At 51.4% G+C, this 20,599-nt stretch overlaps 1 protein-coding gene across 1 annotated transcript in view; it reads right to left on the bottom strand.

Annotated features, from left to right (window-relative positions):
• The window catches only part of LOC311141913 (E3 SUMO-protein ligase PIAS2-like), a 43,259-nt gene that overhangs the window by 6,107 nt on the left and 16,553 nt on the right, over positions 1-20,599 (bottom strand). The window contains exons 6-12 of the mRNA XM_084177427.1: positions 13,513-13,647; positions 13,259-13,364; positions 12,988-13,061; positions 11,876-12,036; positions 9,495-9,628; positions 3,664-3,832; positions 3,370-3,509 (exon numbers count right to left, since the gene is read on the bottom strand). Of these exons, the coding sequence (XP_084033553.1) occupies positions 3,370-3,509; positions 3,664-3,832; positions 9,495-9,628; positions 11,876-12,036; positions 12,988-13,061; positions 13,259-13,364; positions 13,513-13,647 (919 nt within the window). The remainder of the gene's footprint in view (positions 1-3,369; positions 3,510-3,663; positions 3,833-9,494; positions 9,629-11,875; positions 12,037-12,987; positions 13,062-13,258; positions 13,365-13,512; positions 13,648-20,599) is intronic.

Genomic DNA, 20,599 nt, shown 5'->3' with positions numbered 1-20,599 from the left:
GGGGGTGACTTACTCAGGTGACAGGGGGGTGACTTACTCTGGTGACAGGGGGGTGACTTACTCTGCATGTCTGTAGGGATGGTGACTTATTCTGCATGTCTGTAGGGATGGTGACAGGGGGGTGACTTACTCTGGTGACAGGGGGGTGACTTACTCTGCATGTCTGGAGGGATGGTGACAGGGGGGTGACTTACTCTGGTGACAGGGGGGTGACTTACTCTGGTGACAGGGGGGTGACTTACTCAGGTGAGAGGGGGGTGACTTACTCTGGTGACAGGGGGGTGACTTACTCTGGTGACGGGGGGGGTGACTTACTCTGGGGACAGGGGGGTGACTTATTCTGGTGACAGGGGGGTGACTTACTCTAGTGACAGGGGGGTGACTTACGCTGGTGACAGGGGGGTGACTTACTCTGGTGACAGGGGGGTGACTTACTCTGGTGACAGGGGGGTGACTAACTCTGGTGACGGGGGGGTGACTTACTCTGGTGACGGGGGGGTGACTTACTCTGGTGACGGGGGGGTGACTTACTCTGGTGACAGGGGGTTGACTTACTCTGCATGTCTGTAGGGATGGTGACAGGGGGGTGACTTACTCTGGTGACAGGGGGGTGACTTACTCTGCATGTCTGGAGGGATGGTGACAGGGGGTTGACTTACTCTGGTGACAGGGGGGTGACTTACTCAGGTGACAGGGGGGTGACTTACTCTGGTGACGGGGGGGTGACTTACTCTGGTGACGGGGGGGGTGACTTACTCTGGTGACAGGGGGGTGACTTACTCTGGTGACAGGGGGGTGACTTACTCTGGTGACAGGGGGGTGACTTACTCTGGTGACAGGGGGGTGACTTACTCTGGTGACAGGGTGGTGACTTACTCTGGTGACAGGGGGTGACTTACTCTGGTGACAGGGGGGTGACTTACTCTGGTGACGGGGGTGACTTACTCTGGTGACGGGGGGGTGACTTACTCTGGTGACGGGGGGGTGACTTACTCTGGTGACGGGGGGTGACTTACTCTGGTGACGGGGGGTGACTTACTCTGGTGACGGGGGGGTGACTTACTCTGGTGAAGGGGGGGTGACTAACTCTGGTGACGGGGGGGTGACTTACTCTGGTGACGGGGGGGTGACTTACTCTGGTGACAGGGGGGTGACTTACTCTGCATGTCTGTAGGGATGGTGACAGGGGGGTGACTTACTCTGGTGACAGGGGGGTGACTTACTCTGCATGTCTGGAGGGATGGTGACAGGGGGGTGACTTACTCTGGTGACAGGGGGGTAACTTACTCAGGTGACAGGGGGGTGACTTACTCTGGTGACGGGGGGGTGACTTACTCTGGTGACGGGGGGGTGACTTACTCTGGTGACAGGGGGTTGACTTACTCTGCATGTCTGGAGGGATGGTGACAGGGGGGTGACTTACTCTGGTGACAGGGGGGTAACTTACTCAGGTGACAGGGGGGTGACTTACTCTGGTGACGGGGGGGTGACTTACTCTGGTGACGGGGGGGGTGACTTACTCTGGTGACAGGGGGGTGACTTACTCTGGTGACAGGGGGGTGACTTACTCTGGTGACAGGGGGGTGACTTACTCTGGTGACAGGGGGGTGACTTACTCTGGTGACAGGGGGGTGACTTACTCTGGTGACAGGGGGGTGACTTACTCTGGTGACGGGGGCGACTTACTCTGGTGACGGGGGGTGACTTACTCTGGTGACGGGGGGGTGACTTACTCTGGTGACGGGGGGTGACTTACTCTGGTGACTGGGGGGGTGACTTACTCTGGTGACGGGGGGGTGACTTACTCTGGTGACGGGGGGGTGACTTACTCTGGTGACGGGGGGGTGACTAACTCTGGTGACGGGGGGGTGACTTACTCTGGTGACGGGGGGGTGACTTACTCTGGTGACAGGGGGGTGACTTACTCTGCATGTCTGTAGGGATGGTGACAGGGGGGTGACTTACTCTGGTGACAGGGGGGTGACTTACTCTGCATGTCTGGAGGGATGGTGACAGGGGGGTGACTTACTCTGGTGACAGGGGGGTGACTTACTCAGGTGACAGGGGGGTGACTTACTCTGGTGACAGGGGGGTGACTTACTCTGCATGTCTGTAGGGATGGTGACTTATTCTGCATGTCTGTAGGGATGGTGACAGGGGGGTGACTTACTCTGCATGTCTGTAAGGATGGTGACAGGGGGGTGACTTACTCTGCATGTATGTAGGGATGGTGACAGGGGGGTGACTTACTCTGCATGTCTGTAGGGATGGTGACAGGGGGGTGACTTACTCTGCATGTCTGTAGGGATGGTGACAGGGGGTTGACTTACTCTGGTGACAGGGGGGTGACTTACTCTGCATGTCTGTAGGGATGGTGACGGGGGGTGACTTACTCTGCATGTCTGTAGGGATGGTGACAGGGGGGTGACTTACTCTGGTGACAGGGGGGTGACTTACTCTGGTGACAGGGGGGTGACTTACTCTGCATGTCTGTAGGGATGGTGACAGGGGGGTGACTTACTCTGGTGACAGGGGGGTGACTTACTCTGCATGTCTGTAGGGATGGTGACAGGGGGGTGACTTACTCTGGTGACAGGGGGGTGACTTACTCTGGTGACAGGGGGGTGACTTACTCTGCATGTCTGTAGGGATGGTGACAGGGGGGTGACTTACTCTGGTGACAAAGGGGTTACTTACTCTGCATGTCTGGAGGGATGGTGACAGGGGGGTGACTTACTCTGGTGACAGGGGGGTGACTTACTCTGGTGACAGGGGGGTGACTTACTCTGGTGACAGGGGGGTGACTTACTCTGCATGTCTGTAGGGATGGTGACAGGGGGGTGACTTACTCTGGTGACAGGGGGGTGACTTACTCTGCATGTCTGTAGGGATGGTGACAGGGGGGTGACTTACTCTGGTGACAGGGGGGTGACTTACTCTGCATGTCTGTAGGGATGGTGACAGGGGGGTGACTTACTCTGCATGTCTGTAGGGATGGTGACAGGGGGGTGACTTACTCTGGTGACAGGGGGGTGACTTACTCTGCATGTCTGGAGGGATGGTGACAGGGGGGTGACTTACTCTGGTGACAGGGGGGTGACTTACTCTGGTGACAGGGGGGTGACTTACTCTGGTGACAGGGGGGTGACTTACTCTGCATGTCTGTAGGGATGGTGACAGGGGGGTGACTTACTCTGGTGACAGGGGGGTGACTTACTCTGCATGTCTGTAGGGATGGTGACAGGGGGGTGACTTACTCTGGTGACAGGGGGGTGACTTACTCTGCATGTCTGTAGGGATGGTGACAGGGGGGTGACTTACTCTGGTGACAGGGGGGTGACTTACTCTAGTGACAGGGGGGTGACTTACTCTGCATGTCTGTAGGGATGGTGGACAGGGGGGAGTGGTGGAAGGGGACTGCGTAGTCGGCCAGCGAGGTCGTCCGGTGGGAGGTGTCCAGGGCCTGGGCGTTTGGCAGGCGCACCGTCGACGGCTGATAGGGCAATACTCTGAGGATTAGAAACAGTCCAGGGAGAGATGGATTAAGACGCATTCGAGACACAGCTTCATCGTGTGGTTTGATTGGTTGGTTGCAGGCCATAATGGAGGCCATATTGACTTCACCCCTAAAGACTAATTAAAGTTACAGATCAGTTAACTCACCCCTTGGCGTGCACCTCCTCTGTCTTGGACCTGTAGAGGCATCTCTTCTTCAGTGGTGCGTCAGGCTCCTCGTCCTCTGACGAGCTCTCCAGGGTCAGGTCGATCACGCCTGCCTTCTTATTGGTCGAGCTGGGCTCTCTGTGGGCAGGGACCACAGCACACTGACGCGCTGGGGGGCGGGGTTTAAATGTATTAAACAACGGCTTAAACAGTAGGTATTAAGGCTGGGAATCGGACCTCACTAAATTATCACCATACTTAGGTGGCGACATGATATGTATTGCAATTCTATATGTAGGGTGTTAGGTGACTCAACAATGGATGTTATGGGAGAATTCAACAGAAAGACGCAGTAAACAAATCTGTTCTCTAAAATGACAATAATGTGGTTGTCTAAATACATAAATCATTTGAAAACATTGTCTAAATCCAATACTGTGCGTTATATTGACTGATATGAACCCAAAACGTAAAGCAGGTGCCGTGCTAAGAACGTTCAAATCAGTGGGACACCTTTTTGTAAAAAACCTGCCAAATCGGTGTGTTCCTAATTTAGCTCTTTGTGGTGTTATTCCTCAACCTATCAGAATAAGATGGATGTGACATTGTATCGCCAAGAAGTATGGGAACGTCCTGAGGGTGTTTCACGGTCATCGGACATCTTTTGACTGAAATACCAGGTAAAAACGTTTTTTCCTTCGGTCATTGTTTTCAGAGAAACGAAACAAAAAAACAGCAGGTTACAAAGTAGAGGTTTGTTTTGATGCGTGGGTTGTCAGGGTCCAGATCCACGTTGCCACCCTATTTCATTGCGAGTGCTAGATTGCTAGCTGTAAGGGCGCGTGCCTGACGCCGTTCGCCGTGGCAACGAGCCGGGTGAGCGGCAGCGCTGCGCGGCATTGGCTGTATTGCGAAAGCAAGGAATTCTGTGATTGTGATTAAAAACTACCAGAACTCTGTGGCTACAGCCAATCGATAACAACACAGCTAGATACCAGTGAATTGAAAATGAGTCCCATCTATCTTTCTGTTCTGCTAGCAGGCAGTTAGTTCACTGTCTCTTCTGAGCCTATGCTAATTATTCCTGCTTTTTAGCCTCCCATCACCAGAGTTACGCATCAACACCAAACACAACTCAGGTGTAGGCCTAGATTAGACGTAAGCTGTGTTTTTAGACTAGTAGCCTTTTGGCCTAGCTTAGACGTAAGCTGTGTTTTTAGACTAGTAGCCTTTTGGCCTAGCTTAGACGTAAGCTGTGTTTTTAGACTAGTAGCCTTTTGGCCTAGCTTAGACGTAAGCTGTGTTTTTAGACTAGTAGCCTTTTGGCCTAGCTTAGACGTAAGCTGTGTTTTTAGACTAGTAGCCTTTTGGCCTAGCTTAGACGTAAGCTGTGTTTTTAGACTAGTAGCCTTTTGGCCTAGCTTAGACGTAAGCTGTGTTTTTAGACTAGTAGCCTTTTGGCCTAGCTTAGACGTAAGCTGTGTTTTTAGACTAGTAGCCTTTTGGCCTAGCTTAGACGTAAGCTGTGTTTTTAGACTAGTAGCCTTTTGGCCTAGCTTAGACGTAAGCTGTGTTTTTAGACTAGTAGCCTTTTGGCCTAGCTTAGACGTAAGCTGTGTTTTTAGACTAGTAGCCTTTTGGCCTAGCTTAGACGTAAGCTGTGTTTTTAGACTAGTAGCCTTTTGGCCTAGCTTAGATGTAAGCTGTGTTTTTAGACTAGTAGCCTTTTGGCCTAGCTTAGACGTAAACTGTGTTTTTAGACTAGTAGCCTTTTGGCCTAGATTAGACGTAAGCTGTGTTTTTAGACTAGTAGCCTTTTGGCCGAGCTTAGACGTAAGCTGTGTTTTTAGACTAGTAGCCTTTTGGCCTAGCTTAGACGTAAGCTGTGTTTTTAGACTAGTAGCCTTTTGGCCTAGCTTAGACGTAAGCTGTGTTTTTAGACTAGTAGCCTTTTGGCCTAGCTTAGACGTAAGCTGTGTTTTTAGACTAGTAGCCTTTTGGCCTAGCTTAGACGTAAGCTGTGTTTTTAGACTAGTAGCCTTTTGGCCTAGCTTAGACGTAAGCTGTGTTTTTAGACTAGTAGCCTTTTGGCCTAGCTTAGACGTAAGCTGTGTTTTTAGACTAGTAGCCTTTTGGCCTAGCTTAGACGTAAGCTGTGTTTTTAGACTAGTAGCCTTTTGGCCTAGCTTAGACGTAAGCTGTGTTTTTAGACTAGTAGCCTTTTGGCCTAGCTTAGACGTAAGCTGTGTTTTTAGACTAGTAGCCTTTTGGCCTAGCTTAGACGTAAGCTGTGTTTTTAGACTAGTAGCCTTTTGGCCTAGCTTAGACGTAAGCTGTGTTTTTAGACTAGTAGCCTTTTGGCCTAGCTTAGACGTAAGCTGTGTTTTTAGACTAGTAGCCTTTTGGCCTAGCTTAGACGTAAGCTGTGTTTTTAGACTAGTAGCCTTTTGGCCTAGCTTAGACGTAAGCTGTGTTTTTAGACTAGTAGCCTTTTGGCCTAGCTTAGACGTAAGCTGTGTTTTTAGACAAGTAGCCTTTTGGCCTAGCTTAGACGTAAGCTGTGTTTTTAGACTAGTAGCCTTTTGGCCTAGCTTAGACGTAAGCTGTGTTTTTAGACTAGTAGCCTTTTGGCCTAGATTAGACGTAAGCTGTGTTTTTAGACTAGTAGCCTTTTGGCCGAGCTTAGACGTAAGCTGTGTTTTTAGACTAGTAGCCTTTTGGCCTAGCTTAGACGTAAGCTGTGTTTTTAGACTAGTAGCCTTTTGGCCTAGCTTAGACGTAAGCTGTGTTTTTAGACTAGTAGCCTTTTGGCCTAGCTTAGACGTAAGCTGTGTTTTTAGACTAGTAGCCTTTTGGCCTAGCTTAGACGTAAGCTGTGTTTTTAGACTAGTAGCCTTTTGGCCTAGCTTAGACGTAAGCTGTGTTTTTAGACTAGTAGCCTTTTGGCCTAGCTTAGACGTAAACTGTGTTTTTAGACTAGTAGCCTTTTGGCCTAGCTTAGACGTAAGCTGTGTTTTTAGACTAGTAGCCTTTTGGCCTAGCTTAGACGTAAGCTGTGTTTTTAGACTAGTAGCCTTTTGGCCTAGCTTAGACGTAAGCTGTGTTTTTAGACTAGTAGCCTTTTGGCCTAGCTTAGACGTAAGCTGTGTTTTTAGACTAGTAGCCTTTTGGCCTAGCTTAGACGTAAGCTGTGTTTTTAGACTAGTAGCCTTTTGGCCTAGCTTAGACGTAAGCTGTGTTTTTAGACTAGTAGCCTTTTGGCCTAGCTTAGACGTAAGCTGTGTTTTTAGACTAGTAGCCTTTTGGCCTAGCTTAGACGTAAGCTGTGTTTTTAGACTAGTAGCCTTTTGGCCTAGCTTAGACGTAAGCTGTGTTTTTAGACTAGTAGCCTTTTGGCCTAGCTTAGACGTAAGCTGTGTTTTTAGACTAGTAGCCTTTTGGCCTAGCTTAGACGTAAGCTGTGTTTTTAGACTAGTAGCCTTTTGGCCTAGCTTAGATGTAAGCTGTGTTTTTAGACTAGTAGCCTTTTGGCCTAGCTTAGACGTAAGCTGTGTTTTTAGACTAGTAGCCTTTTGGCCTAGCTTAGACGTAAGCTGTGTTTTTAGACTAGTAGCCTTTTGTGTTACAGTTCAGACTTAGTGTGTGTCTGTGTAAGGCTGTGTGTGATGTGGTGTGGGTGATGTGGTTGGGGTGGTGGGGGTGATGTGGTGTGAGTGATGTGGTGGTGGGGGTGATGTGGTGGTGGGGGTGATGTGGTGGTGGGGGTGATGTGGTGGTGGGGGTGATGTGATATTGTGTGTGATGTGGTGTGGGTGATGTGGTTGGGGTGGTGGGGGTGATGTGGTGTGAGTGATGTGGTGGTGGGGGTGATGTGGTGTGAGTGATGTGGTGGTGGGGGTGATGTGGTGGTGGGGGTGATGTGGTGGTGGGGGTGATGTGGTGGTGATTTACATTTACATTTTACGTCATTTAGCAGACGCTCTTATCCAGAGCGACTTACATTATTATTTATTTTTTTCATACCCCCTGTGGGAATCGAACCCACAACCCTGGCGTTGCAAACGCCATGCTCTATCAACTGAGCTACATCCCTGCCGGCCATTCCCTCCCCTACCCTGGACGACGCTGGGCCATGGTGATGTGGTGGTGGGGGTGATGTTGTGGTGGGGGTGATGTGGTGGTGGGGGTGATGTGGTGGTGATGTGGTGGTGGGGGTGATGTGGTGGTGGGGGTGATGTGGTGGTGGGGGTGATGTGGTGGTGATGTGGTGGTGGGGGTGATGTGGTGGTGGGGGTGATGTGGTGGTGGGGGTGATGTGGTGGTGATGTGGTGGTGGAGGTGATGTGGTGGTGGGGGTGATGTGGTGGTGATGTGGTGGTGGAGGTGATGTGGTGGTGGGGGTGATGTGGGGGTGATGTGGTGGTGGAGGTGATGTGGTGGTGGGGGTGATGTGGTGGTGGGGGTGATGTGGTGGTGGGGGTGATGTGGTGGTGGGGGTGATGTGGTGGTGGGGGTGATGTGTGTCATAACAATATGACAACTCTATCTTGAGATACTGGACAAAACATGTTGAATTTGTTATCAATTGATTTGGTGCCATTATTGACTAGGGATTAACACTGACCTGTCTGCGACCTTTTTCCGATCACTTGAAAATGAGATCTCAGCAGTGGTAAGTCCTATCCTCATGAAATAAAGTGTTCTGAGTTCCTGAAAAGCTTCTCTATGACATGGAATACAGAGTACAACACCAGATCAACAGCTTCCCTTAACACTCTACTATACACTATGTATTGCGATTCCATGTTCCATATTACTCAGTATATGTCTGCTGCAGAGATGAGAAAAGGAGTTTTGAACAGTCATCAAAATAATAAAACGTGCTGAAAACAAGCCCCTCCCCTTCTATGTGTTACAGCCCCTCCCCTTCTATGTGTTACAGCCCCTCCCCTTCTATGTGTTACAGCCCCTCCCCTTCTCTGTGTTCCAGCCCCTCCCCTTCTCTGTGTTCCAGCCCCTCCCCTTCTCTGTGTTCCAGCCCCTCCCCTTCTATGTGTTCCAGCCCCTCCCCTTCTATGTGTTCCAGCCCCTCCCCTTCTATGTGTTCCAGCCCCTCCCCTTCTCTGTGTTACAGCCCCTCCCCTTCTATGTGTTCCAGCCCCTCCCCTTCTATGTGTTACAGCCCCTCCCCTTCTATGTGTTACAGCCCCTCCCCTTCTATGTGTTCCAGCCCCTCCCCTTCTCTGTGTTCCAGCCCCTCCCCTTCTCTGTGTTACAGCCCCTCCCCTTCTATGTGTTCCAGCCCCTCCCCTTCTATGTGTTACAGCCCCTCCCCTTCTCTGTGTTCCAGCCCCTCCCCTTCTCTGTGTTCCAGCCCCTCCCCTTCTCTGTGTTACAGCCCCTCCCCTTCTATGTGTTCCAGCCCCTCCCCTTCTATGTGTTACAGCCCCTCCCCTTCTCTGTGTTCCAGCCCCTCCCCTTCTCTGTGTTCCAGCCCCTCCCCTTCTATCCCTGTTTAAAAAGATGGAAAACAAGCTATATGATGAACGATAGGTACAACAGCACTAGCCAGCGCTACCTATCCAAACCTCAAGTCAAATATCGATAGAATATCGTCCCAAAATAATAATTGTGATATGTAACTATCGATTTCCCCCCCCCATCACTAGTAGGTATACTATAGATATTTATAGCAGTGATGTCTATAGGAGGACGGGCTCATTGTAATGGCTGGAACACATGGATACCTCCATCCAGTGATTTATAGTTGTTCTGGACCACTTGACCAACTTGTTCCCTATTCTATAACAAATACATTCTGCTTGACTTACGTTCTATTTTGGGGATGCAGGTTGAGGACACATTCAGGGGCTCTTTCTTTGGTCTCATGGGGCACCAGGTCCCGTCTTCCTGGAACTTGATCTCATCCACATCAGAACAGTCATTCAGAATCTCCATGAATAACCTGACAGACAGAGGGACAGGCAGAGGGACAGACAGAGGGACAGACAGAGGGACAGTCAGAGGGACAGTCAGAGGGACAGACAGAGGGACAGTCAGAGGGACAGACAGAGGGACAGTCAGAGGGACAGACAGAGGGACAGACAGAGGGACAGACAGAGGGACAGACAGAGGGACAGTCAGAGGGACATACAGAGGGACAGGCAGAGGGACAGTCAGAGGGACAGACAGAGGGACAGACAGAGGGACAGACAGAGGGACAGACAGAGGGACAGTCAGAGGGACAGTCAGAGGGACAGTCAGAGGGACAGTCAGAGGGACAGTCAGAGGGACAGACAGAGGGACAGTCAGAGGGACAGACAGAGGGACAGTCAGAGGGACAGACAGAGGGACAGTCAGAGGGACAGACAGAGGGACAGTCAGAGGAACAGTCAGAGGAACAGTCAGAGGGACAGACAGAGGGACAGTCAGAGGGACAGACAGAGGGACAGTCAGAGGGACAGACAGAGGGACAGGGGGACAGACAGAGGGACAGACAGAGGGACAGACAGAGGGACAGACAGAGGGACAGTCAGAGGGACAGACAGAGGGACAGTCAGAGGGACAGTCAGAGGGACAGACAGAGGGACAGACAGAGGGACAGACAGAGGGACAGACAGAGGGACAGTCAGAGGGACAGACAGAGGGACAGACAGAGGGACAGACAGAGGGACAGACAGAGGGACAGTCAGAGGGACAGACAGAGGGACAGTCAGAGGGACAGACAGAGGGACAGTCAGAGGGACAGACAGAGGGACAGACAGAGGGACAGTCAGAGGGACAGACAGAGGGACAGACAGAGGGACAGTCAGAGGGACAGTCAGAGGGACAGGCAGAGGGACAGTCAGAGGGACAGACAGAGGGACAGACAGAGGGACAGACAGAGGGACAGACAGAGGGACAGACAGAGGGACAGTCAGATGGACAGTCAGAGGGACAGACAGAGGGACAGTCAGAGGGACAGACAGAGGGACAGTCAGAGGGACAGACAGAGGGACAGTCAGAGGGACAGACAGAGGGACAGTCAGAGGAACAGTCAGAGGGACAGACAGAGGGACAGACAGAGGGACAGTCAGAGGGACAGACAGAGGGACAGACAGAGGGACAGGGGGACAGACAGAGGGACAGACAGAGGGACAGACAGAGGGACAGACAGAGGGACAGTCAGAGGGACAGACAGAGGGACAGTCAGAGGGACAGACAGAGGGACAGTCAGAGGGACAGTCAGAGGGACAGTCAGAGGGACAGACAGAGGGACAGACAGAGGGACAGACAGAGGGACAGACAGAGGGACAGTCAGAGGGACAGACAGAGGGACAGTCAGAGGGACAGACAGAGGGACAGACAGAGGGACAGACAGAGGGACAGACAGAGGGACAGTCAGAGGGACAGACAGAGGGACAGACAGAGGGACAGACAGAGGGACAGTCAGAGGGACAGACAGAGGGACAGTCAGAGGGACAGACAGAGGGACAGACAGAGGGACAGACAGAGGGACAGTCAGAGGGACAGACAGAGGGACAGACAGAGGGACAGTCAGAGGGACAGTCAGAGGGACAGACAGAGGGACAGTCAGAGGGACAGACAGAGGGACAGTCAGAGGGACAGACAGACTTCCATGTTCCAATAACGTTCATTTTGACATTCCATTAATGTTCTAAACTTCCATAGAACACTCCAGTATTGAGTTCTGCTCTTTATACCATTCAGAGCTGTTTTAACCTCAGCTAAAACACTAAGACAAGTTAGAAGATTATTGCCACTGCAATAACCGGGCTGTAAAATCAGGTGTTACCTTTCTTTATAAATGATAAAAGTAACAAATCAAATGAGAAGTCTAACAGTACTTTCCCCCTGGCAGCCTTCTAGTCACAGACAGGACAGATCCAGGAATTAGACAGGACAGATCCAGGAATTAGACAGGACAGATCCAGGAATTAGACAGGACAGATCCAGGAATTAGACAGGACAGATCCAGGTATTAGACAGGACAGATCCAGGTATTAGACAGGACAGATCCAGGAATTAGACAGGACAGATCCAGGAATTAGACAGGACAGATCCAGGAATTAGACAGGACAGATCCAGGTATTAGACAGGACAGATCCAGGAATTAGACAGGACAGACCCAGGAATTAGACAGGACAGACCCAGGAATTAGACAGGACAGATCCAGGTATTATTATAATAATTATTAGAGAGAGGTACCAACCCGTCGATGATGAGGCTCTCGTAGGCAGCCTTCTTGTCACAGACAGGACAGACCCAGGTGGGTTTCTTCTCATTCATCTGCAGGTAGAGCGCTGCGTCGAAACACTGCAGGTGGGAACAGGTGACAGCTCGACACGGCACAGTCAGGCGCATCTTACCCAGCTGGAGAGGGAGGAGAGAGATGGGGGAGAGGGAGGAGAGAGATGGGGGAGAGAGATGGGGGAGAGGAAGGGAGGAGAGAGATGGGGGAGAGAGAGGGAGGAGAGAGATGGGGGAGAGAGATGGGGGAGAGGAAGGGAGGAGAGAGAGGGAGGAGAGAGATGGGGGAGAGGAAGGGAGGCGAGAGAGGGAGGAGAGAGATGGGGGAGAGGGAGGAGAGAGATGGGGGAGAGGGAGGAGAGAGATGGGGGAGAGAGATGGGGGAGAGGAAGGGAGGAGAGAGAGGGAGGAGAGAGATGGGGGAGAGGAAGGGAGGAGAGAGAGGGAGGAGAGAGATGGGGGAGAGAGAGGGAGGAGAGAGATGGGGGAGAGAGATGGGGGAGAGGGAGGAGAGAGATGGGGAGAGGAAGGGAGGAGACAGAGGGAGGAGAGAGAGGGAGTAGAGAGATGGGGGAGGAGAGAGATGGGGAGAGGGAGGAGAGAGATGGGGAGAGGGAGGAGAGAGATGGGGGAGAGAGATGGGGGAGATGAAGGGAGGAGAGAGATGGGGGAGGAGAGAGATGGGGAGAGGGAGGAGAGAGTTGGGGGAGAGGGAGAAGAGTTGGGGGAGAGGGAGAAGAGTTGGGGGAGAGGGAGAAGAGATGGGGGAGAGATGAGGAGAGGGAGGAGAGAGATGGGGGAGAGGGAGGAGAGAGATGGGGGAGAGGAAGGGAGGAGAGAGAGGGAGGAGAGAGAGAGGAGAGAGAGGGAGGAGAGAGATGGGGGAGGAGAGATGGAGGAGAGAGATGAGGGAGGGAGGAGAGATGGGGGAGGAGAGAGATGGGGGAGGAGAGATAGATAAAGACAAAAAAAGAGGAGGACAGTGAAAGAAGCAGAAAACATTAACAAATCACCAAATCTTTCTGTTATCAAACTGACTATCAAATGCACTTGTTTCCAGCAGGTTTTACTTACGGGGCACATGAGCGACACTCTTAGACTGGTTGTAGCAATCTCACTGTCAGGGTCTGCTGTCAGCTTCTCTTTTACTGCATTAGGAAAGAGGACGGTGTCGGGGGCATTACAGATGAAACACATGAACGTGTGTGACCATATGAGCGTGTGTGACCATATGAGCGTGTGTGACCATATGAGCGTGTGTGACCATATGAGCGTGTGTGACCATATGAACGTGTGTGACCACATGAACGTGTGTGACCATATGAGCGTGTGTGTGTGTGCTCACTCAGGGCTCTGGAGTGTTCTGGGTTTCTGATGCCCTTCATCCTGAGCCTCTGCAGCAGTAGAGGTGATGTGAGCTGTCTCACCAGGTACACCGACACGGAGTACGTCTGGAGCAACAGTCAGAAATAGAATTATACGTCCGCTTGAACAACGACAGGCTGATGACGGCTATAATGCAGAAAGTTGGCCACTACTTTAAATACAATTCACAATAAAATAGTGAAGAGTACGTTGATCCTCAATGTTAGTGCTTACCTTTCCGATTTCAGGTGCCCACGTTACGGACATCTGATTGGGTACTGCAGAGGACAATCTGACCAATGAAGTGATGTTTAGAGGTCTTCCTGGTCTCTTCTGTTCCACTCCATTTTTAGGGGGCGGGGCGTAACCCTAAAAACATGACAGCTTCAGTGGTTCTTCCTTTAAAAGGTTTTGAGCTTATGCCGCGACCATTTGTGGTAGATGGTGGCAGATTGCGGTAAATTGTATCATTCTGTCATTGCACCACACTACCACAAGGGGGTGTCAGAACGCTGATCTACCGGTAGTTTGAACTGTGGCACAAATTGACTTGTCTTTTCGTAAAATGTACGGAGGTGTGAATGTTTCAGTCCGAGAGTCTCTCTTCTCTGGTATTAGAGTCTTGCATCAGGCAGCAACAACAAAAATAGCTGCCGGGTGGTCCCGGAGTTGAGAGAGAGAACCGGGTGGTCCCGGAGTTGAGAGAGAACCGGGTGGTCCCGGAGTTGAGAGAGAACCGGGTGGTCCCGGAGTTGAGAGAGAACCGGGTGGTCCCGGAGTTGAGAGAGAACCGGGTGGTCCCGGAGTTGAGAGAGAACCGGGTGGTCCCGGAGTTGAGAGAGAACCGGGTGGTCCCGGAGTTGAGAGAGAACCGGGTGGTCCCGGAGTTGAGAGAGAACTTGAGTTGATACAATGGCCCAATTACAGTTGACATGTGGACTGACCATTTTCGAAAAATAGACACAGAGGGCTTTAGGTTTCTCTCACTCTAAAAACAGAAATAAATCATTCTAAATAACAAACTGGCTTTATTTACCACAGTGTGAAAGAGTGATAGCCCCTCTATATGAAGGGAGTTTCTGAAACACGGAGTCCTTCTTTACTGATGGGAAGAAGAAACTGAATGAAAGAGTCCAGGGAGGACAGGAAGGACAGGGAGGACAGGGTGGACAGGGATGACAGGGTGGACAGGGTGGACAGGGAGGACAGGGGGACATGGAGGACATGGATGACAGGGAGGACAGGGAGGACAGGGGGACATGGAGGACAGGGAGGACAGGGAGGACAGGGGGACAGGGTGGACAGGAAGGACAGGGAGGGCAGGGGGACAGGGAGGACAGGGTGGACAGGAAGGACAGGAAGGACAGGGGGACAGGGTGGACAGGGAGGACAGGGTGGACAGGGTGGACAGGGAGGACAGGAAGGACAGGGAGGACAGGGTGGACAGGGATGACAGGGTGGACAGGGTGGACAGGGGGACATGGAGGACATGGAGGACAGGGAGGACAGGGGGACATGGAGGACATGGAGGACAGGGAGGACAGGGAGGACAGGGTGGACAGGGGGACAGGGTGGACAGGGGGACATGGAGGACATGGAGGACATGGAGGACAGGGAGGACAGGGAGGACAGGGAGGACAGGGGGACAGGGTGGACAGGAAGGACAGGGAGGGCAGGGGGACAGGGAGGACAGGGTGGACAGGAAGGACAGGGTGGACAGGGGGACAGGGAGGACAGGGTGGACAGGGAGGACATGGAGGACAGGGGGACAGGGAGGACAGGGGGACATGGAGGACAGGGAGGACAGGGAGGACAGGGAGGACAGGGTGGACAGGGGGACATGGAGGACATGGAGGACATGGAGGACAGGGAGGACAGGGAGGACAGGGTGGACAGGAAGGACAGGGTGGACAGGGTGGACAGGAAGGACAGGGAGGACAGGGGGACATGGAGGACAGGGAGGACAGGGAGGACAGGGAGGACAGGGGGACAGGGTGGACAGGAAGGACAGGGTGGGGAAAAGGTTAGCTACTTCATTTATTTATGAAATGTACATTCACACCTCCATTAATTTACCAAAGGATAGTCTAATAGCTCAGCTAGGTGGTCTAATAGCTCAGCTAGGTGGTCTAATAGCTCAGCTAGGTGGTCTAATAGCTCAGCTAGGTGGTCTAATAGCTCTAATAGCTCGGCTAGGTGGTCTAATAGCTCAGCTAGGTGGTCTAATAGCTCTAATAGCTCAGCTAGGTGGTCTAATAGCTCAGCTAGGTGGTCTAATAGCTCTAATAGCTCAGCTAGGTGGTCTAATAGCTCGACTAGGTGGTCTAATAGCTCAGCTAGGTGGTCTAATAGCTCAGCTAGGTGGTCTAATAGCTCGGCTAGGTGGTCTAATAGCTCAGCTAGGTGGTCTAATAGCTCTAATAGCTCAGCTAGGTGGTCTAATAGCTCAGCTAGGTGGTCTAATAGCTCTAATAGCTCAGCTAGGTGGTCTAATAGCTCAGCTAGGTGGTCTAATAGCTCAGCTAGGTGGTCTAATAGCTCAGCTAGGTGGTCTAATAGCTCGACTAGGTGGTCTAATAGCTCTAATAGCTCAGCTAGGTGGTCTAATAGCTCGACTAGGTGGTCTAATAGCTCTAATAGCTCAGCTAGGTGGTCTAATAGCTCAGCTAGGTGGTCTAATAGCTCAGCTAGGTGGTCTAATAGCTCTAATAGCTCAGCTAGGTGGTCTAATAGCTCAGCTAGGTGGTCTAATAGCTCGACTAGGTGGTCTAATAGCTCGACTAGGTGGTCTAATAGCTCAGCTAGGTGGTCTAATAGCTCAGCTAGGTGTTCTAATAGCTCAGCTAGGTGGTCTAATAGCTCAGCTAGGTGGTCTAATAGCTCAGCTAGGTGGTCTAATAGCTCGACTAGGTGGTCTAATAGCTCTAATAGCTCGGCTAGGTGGTCTAATAGCTCAGCTAGGTGGTCTAATAGCTCTAATAGCTTGGCTAGGTGGTCTAATAGCTCAGCTAGGTGGTCTAATAGCTCAGCTAGGTGTTCTAATAGCTCAGCTAGGTGGTCTAATAGCTCAGCTAGGTGGTCTAATAGCTCTAATAGCTCAGCTAGGTGGTCTAATAGCTCTAATAGCTCAGCTAGGTGGTCTAATAGCTCAGCTAGGTGGTCTAATAGCTCTAATAGCTCAGCTAGGTGGTCTAATAGCTCTAATAGCTCAGCTAGGTGGTCTAATAGCTCAGCTAGGTGGTCTAATAGCTCTAATAGCTCAGCTAGGTGGTCTAATAGCTCAGCTAGGTGGTCTAATAGCTCTAATAGCTCAGCTAGGTGGTCTAATAGCTCTAATAGCTCAGCTAGGTGGTCTAATAGCTCAGCTAGGTGGTCTAATAGCTCTAATAGCTCAGCTAGGTGGTCTAATAGCTCAGCTAGGTGGTCTAATAGCTCTAATAGCTCAGCTAGGTGGTCTAATAGCTCGGCTAGGTGGTCTAATAGCTCTAATAGCTCAGCTAGGTGGTCTAAAGATTCCGGTAAACTCCGTTCCGTTTCCTTTTACGTGTCCTACCAATTATTATTGGATTATTCACCATGGCAACCACTTGTTAGTATAAAAACTAAACTTATTTCTCAGTTCGGTTGGCTTTTCGTGGCGATCAGACCATTTTCATTTGCAGGGATATTTGTGCATTTCTGACCAAATGCAAGTCAGAAAAAAAATACTTTATTTCACGTTTCCTGTTGCTGTCGTTATATGTAAATACAAGACATGTTTATGTAGAGGGGTAAATTTCTGCACCAGCTCTCTTCCCATTGTGTGTGAGTCGCCTACCAGTTGGTGTAACTGTAATGGTAATTCTCCTGAGAGGAATGATGGTGCGTTATTATTCTCTTATTGTCAATCGTATAGAGATTGTTGACATTACTGTTTAATGTAATATTGTTTATTGGATTTACATTTCTTTATCTTGTTTCCCTCTGTACACAGACCATAATAATATAATAATAATATGCCATTTAGCAGACGCTTTTATCCAAAGCGACTTACAGTCATGTGTGCATAAATGTTTACGTATGGGTGGTCCCGGGGATCGAACCCACTACCCTGGCGTTACAAGCACCATGCTCTACCAGCTGAGCTACAGAGGACCAAGCGCCGTGCTCTACCAGCTGAGCTACAGAGGACCAAGCGCCGTGCTCTACCAGCTGAGCTACAGAGGACCAAGCGCCGTGCTCTACCAGCTGAGCTACAGAGGACCAAGCGCCGTGCTCTACCAGCTGAGCTACAGAGGACCAAGCGCCGTGCTCTACCAGCTGAGCTACAGAGGACCAAGCGCCGTGCTCTACCAGCTGAGCTACAGAGGACCAAGCGCCGTGCTCTACCAGCTGAGCTACAGAGGACCAAGCGCCGTGCTCTACCAGCTGAGCTACAGAGGACCAAGCGCCGTGCTCTACCAGCTGAGCTACAGAGGACCAAGCGCCGTGCTCTACCAGCTGAGCTACAGAGGACCAAGCGCCGTGCTCTGCCAGCTGAGCTACAGAGGACCAAGCGCCGTGCTCTGCCAGCTGAGCTACAGAGGACCAAGCGCCGTGCTCTACCAGCTGAGCTACAGAGGACCAAGCGCCGTGCTCTACCAGCTGAGCTACAGAGGACCAAGCGCCGTGCTCTGCCAGCTGAGCTACAGAGGACCAAGCGCCGTGCTCTACCAGCTGAGCTACAGAGGACCAAGCGCCGTGCTCTACCAGCTGAGCTACAGAGGACCAAGCGCCGTGCTCTACCAGCTGAGCTACAGAGGACCAAGCGCCGTGCTCTACCAGCTGAGCTACAGAGGACCAAGCGCCGTGCTCTACCAGCTGAGCTACAGAGGACCAAGCGCCGTGCTCTACCAGCTGAGCTACAGAGGACCAAGCGCCGTGCTCTACCAGCTGAGCTACAGAGGACCAAGCGCCGTGCTCTACCAGCTGAGCTACAGAGGACCAAGCGCCGTGCTCTACCAGCTGAGCTACAGAGGACCAAGCGCCGTGCTCTACCAGCTGAGCTACAGAGGACCAAGCGCCGTGCTCTACCAGCTGAGCTACAGAGGACCAAGCGCCGTGCTCTACCAGCTGAGCTACAGAGGACCAAGCGCCGTGCTCTACCAGCTGAGCTACAGAGGACCAAGCGCCGTGCTCTGCCAGCTGAGCTACAGAGGACCAAGCGCCGTGCTCTACCAGCTGAGCTACAGAGGACCAAGCGCCGTGCTCTACCAGCTGAGCTACAGAGGACCAAGCGCCGTGCTCTACCAGCTGAGCTACAGAGGACCAAGCGCCGTGCTCTACCAGCTGAGCTACAGAGGACCAAGCGCCGTGCTCTACCAGCTGAGCTACAGAGGACCAAGCGCCGTGCTCTACCAGCTGAGCTACAGAGGACCAAGCGCCGTGCTCTACCAGCTGAGCTACAGAGGACCAAGCGCCGTGCTCTACCAGCTGAGCTACAGAGGACCAAGCGCCGTGCTCTACCAGCTGAGCTACAGAGGACCAAGCACCATGCTCTACCAGCTGAGCTACAGAGGACCAAGCGCCGTGCTCTACCAGCTGAGCTACAGAGGACCAAGCGCCGTGCTCTACCAGCTGAGCTACAGAGGACCAAGCGCCGTGCTCTACCAGCTGAGCTACAGAGGACCAAGCGCCGTGCTCTACCAGCTGAGCTACAGAGGACCAAGCGCCGTGCTCTACCAGCTGAGCTACAGAGGACCCCTCCTAGACTGGGCTTCTGTCGGTCATCACCCTCTGACCAGCGTGCAGTCCGGTATCCGTTTACTCCCAGTGGCCTTAGAGAGCACCAGACTCCGTTTTAATAATATAACTTATTTTGAATGAAAGCCAGGAATGTTCCTGCTTCCGTTGCCTAGTTCAGTGTTTTTTTAATATCCTACTGATCCTGTGACCCCCCCCCCCTGTATTTAATATCCTACTGATCCTGTGACCCACCCTGTATTTAATATCCTACTGATCCTGTGACCCCCCCCTGTATTTAATATCCTACTGATCCTGTGACCCCCCCCTGTATTTAATATCCTACTGATCCTGTGACCCCCCCCTGTATTTAATATCCTACTGATCCTGTGACCCCCCCCTGTATTTAATATCCTACTGATCCTGTGACCCCCCCCTGTATTTAATATCCTACTGATCCTGTGACCCCCCCCCCGTATTTAAAATCCTACTGATCCTGTGACCCCCCCCTGTATTTAATATCCTACTGATCCTGTGACCCCCCCCTGTAGCTCAGTTGGTAGAGCATGGCGCTTGCAACGCCAGGGTTGTGGGTTCGATTCCCACGGGGGGGGGGGGGGGGGGGGCAGTATGAAAAATGTATGCACTCACTAACTGTAAGTCGCTCTGGATAAGAGCGTCTGCTAAATGACTAAAATGTAGATGTAAATCACTGAGCCTCATGCAACCGCAAAATGTCAGATGAAGCAATTTCACACTCAAAAATATATAAATGTTTTCTCTACGTTGTCAGAGGAAGCTGTAACTGGGCCAAGTAATGCATATAGATGCATATACAGTATCTGTTCATTAACATCTTTATGTTTTCGTTCATAAAATAATCATTAAAAAAAGACTTTCAAAATGCAGATGTTTTATTTAAACTACATTTTAGCTGCACTTCCCCCCAGCTCCACGACCACAGGTAAAACCACTTCAAATCAAATCAAATCAAATTTTATTGGTCACATGCGCCGAATACAACAGGTGCAGACATTACAGTGAAATGCTTACTTACAGCCCTTAACCAACAGTGCATTTATTTTAAACAAAAAAAGTAAGAATAAAACAACAACAAAAAAAGTGTTGAGAAAAAAAGAGCAGAAGTAAAATAAAGTGACAGTAGGGAGGCTATATATACAGTAAAATAAAGTGACAGTAGGGAGGCTATATATACAGGGGGGTACCGTTGCAGAGTCAATGTGCGGGGGCACCGGCTAGTTGAGGTAGTTGAGGTAATATGTACATGTGGGTAGAGTTAAAGTGACTATGCATAAATACTTAACAGAGTAGCAGCAGCGTAAAAAGGATGGGGTGGGGGGGCAGTGCAAATAGTCAGGGTAGCCATGATTAGCTGTTCAGGAGTCTTATGGCTTGGGGGTAGAAGCTGTTGAGAAGTCTTTTGGACCTAGACTTGGCACTCCGGTACCGCTTGCCGTGCGGTAGCAGAGAGAACAGTCTATGACTAGGGTGGCTGGAGTCTTTGACAATTTTGAGGGCCTTCCTCTGACACCGCCTGGTATAGAGGTCCTGGATGGCAGGGAGCTTTGCCCCAGTGATGTACTGGGCCGTACGCACTACC

Source organism: Coregonus lavaretus, assembly GCF_964263955.1.
Source record: "Coregonus lavaretus genome assembly, chromosome: 14".
NCBI lineage: Eukaryota > Metazoa > Chordata > Actinopteri > Salmoniformes > Salmonidae > Coregonus > Coregonus lavaretus.
This window is presented reverse-complemented; position numbering and strand designations above follow the sequence as displayed.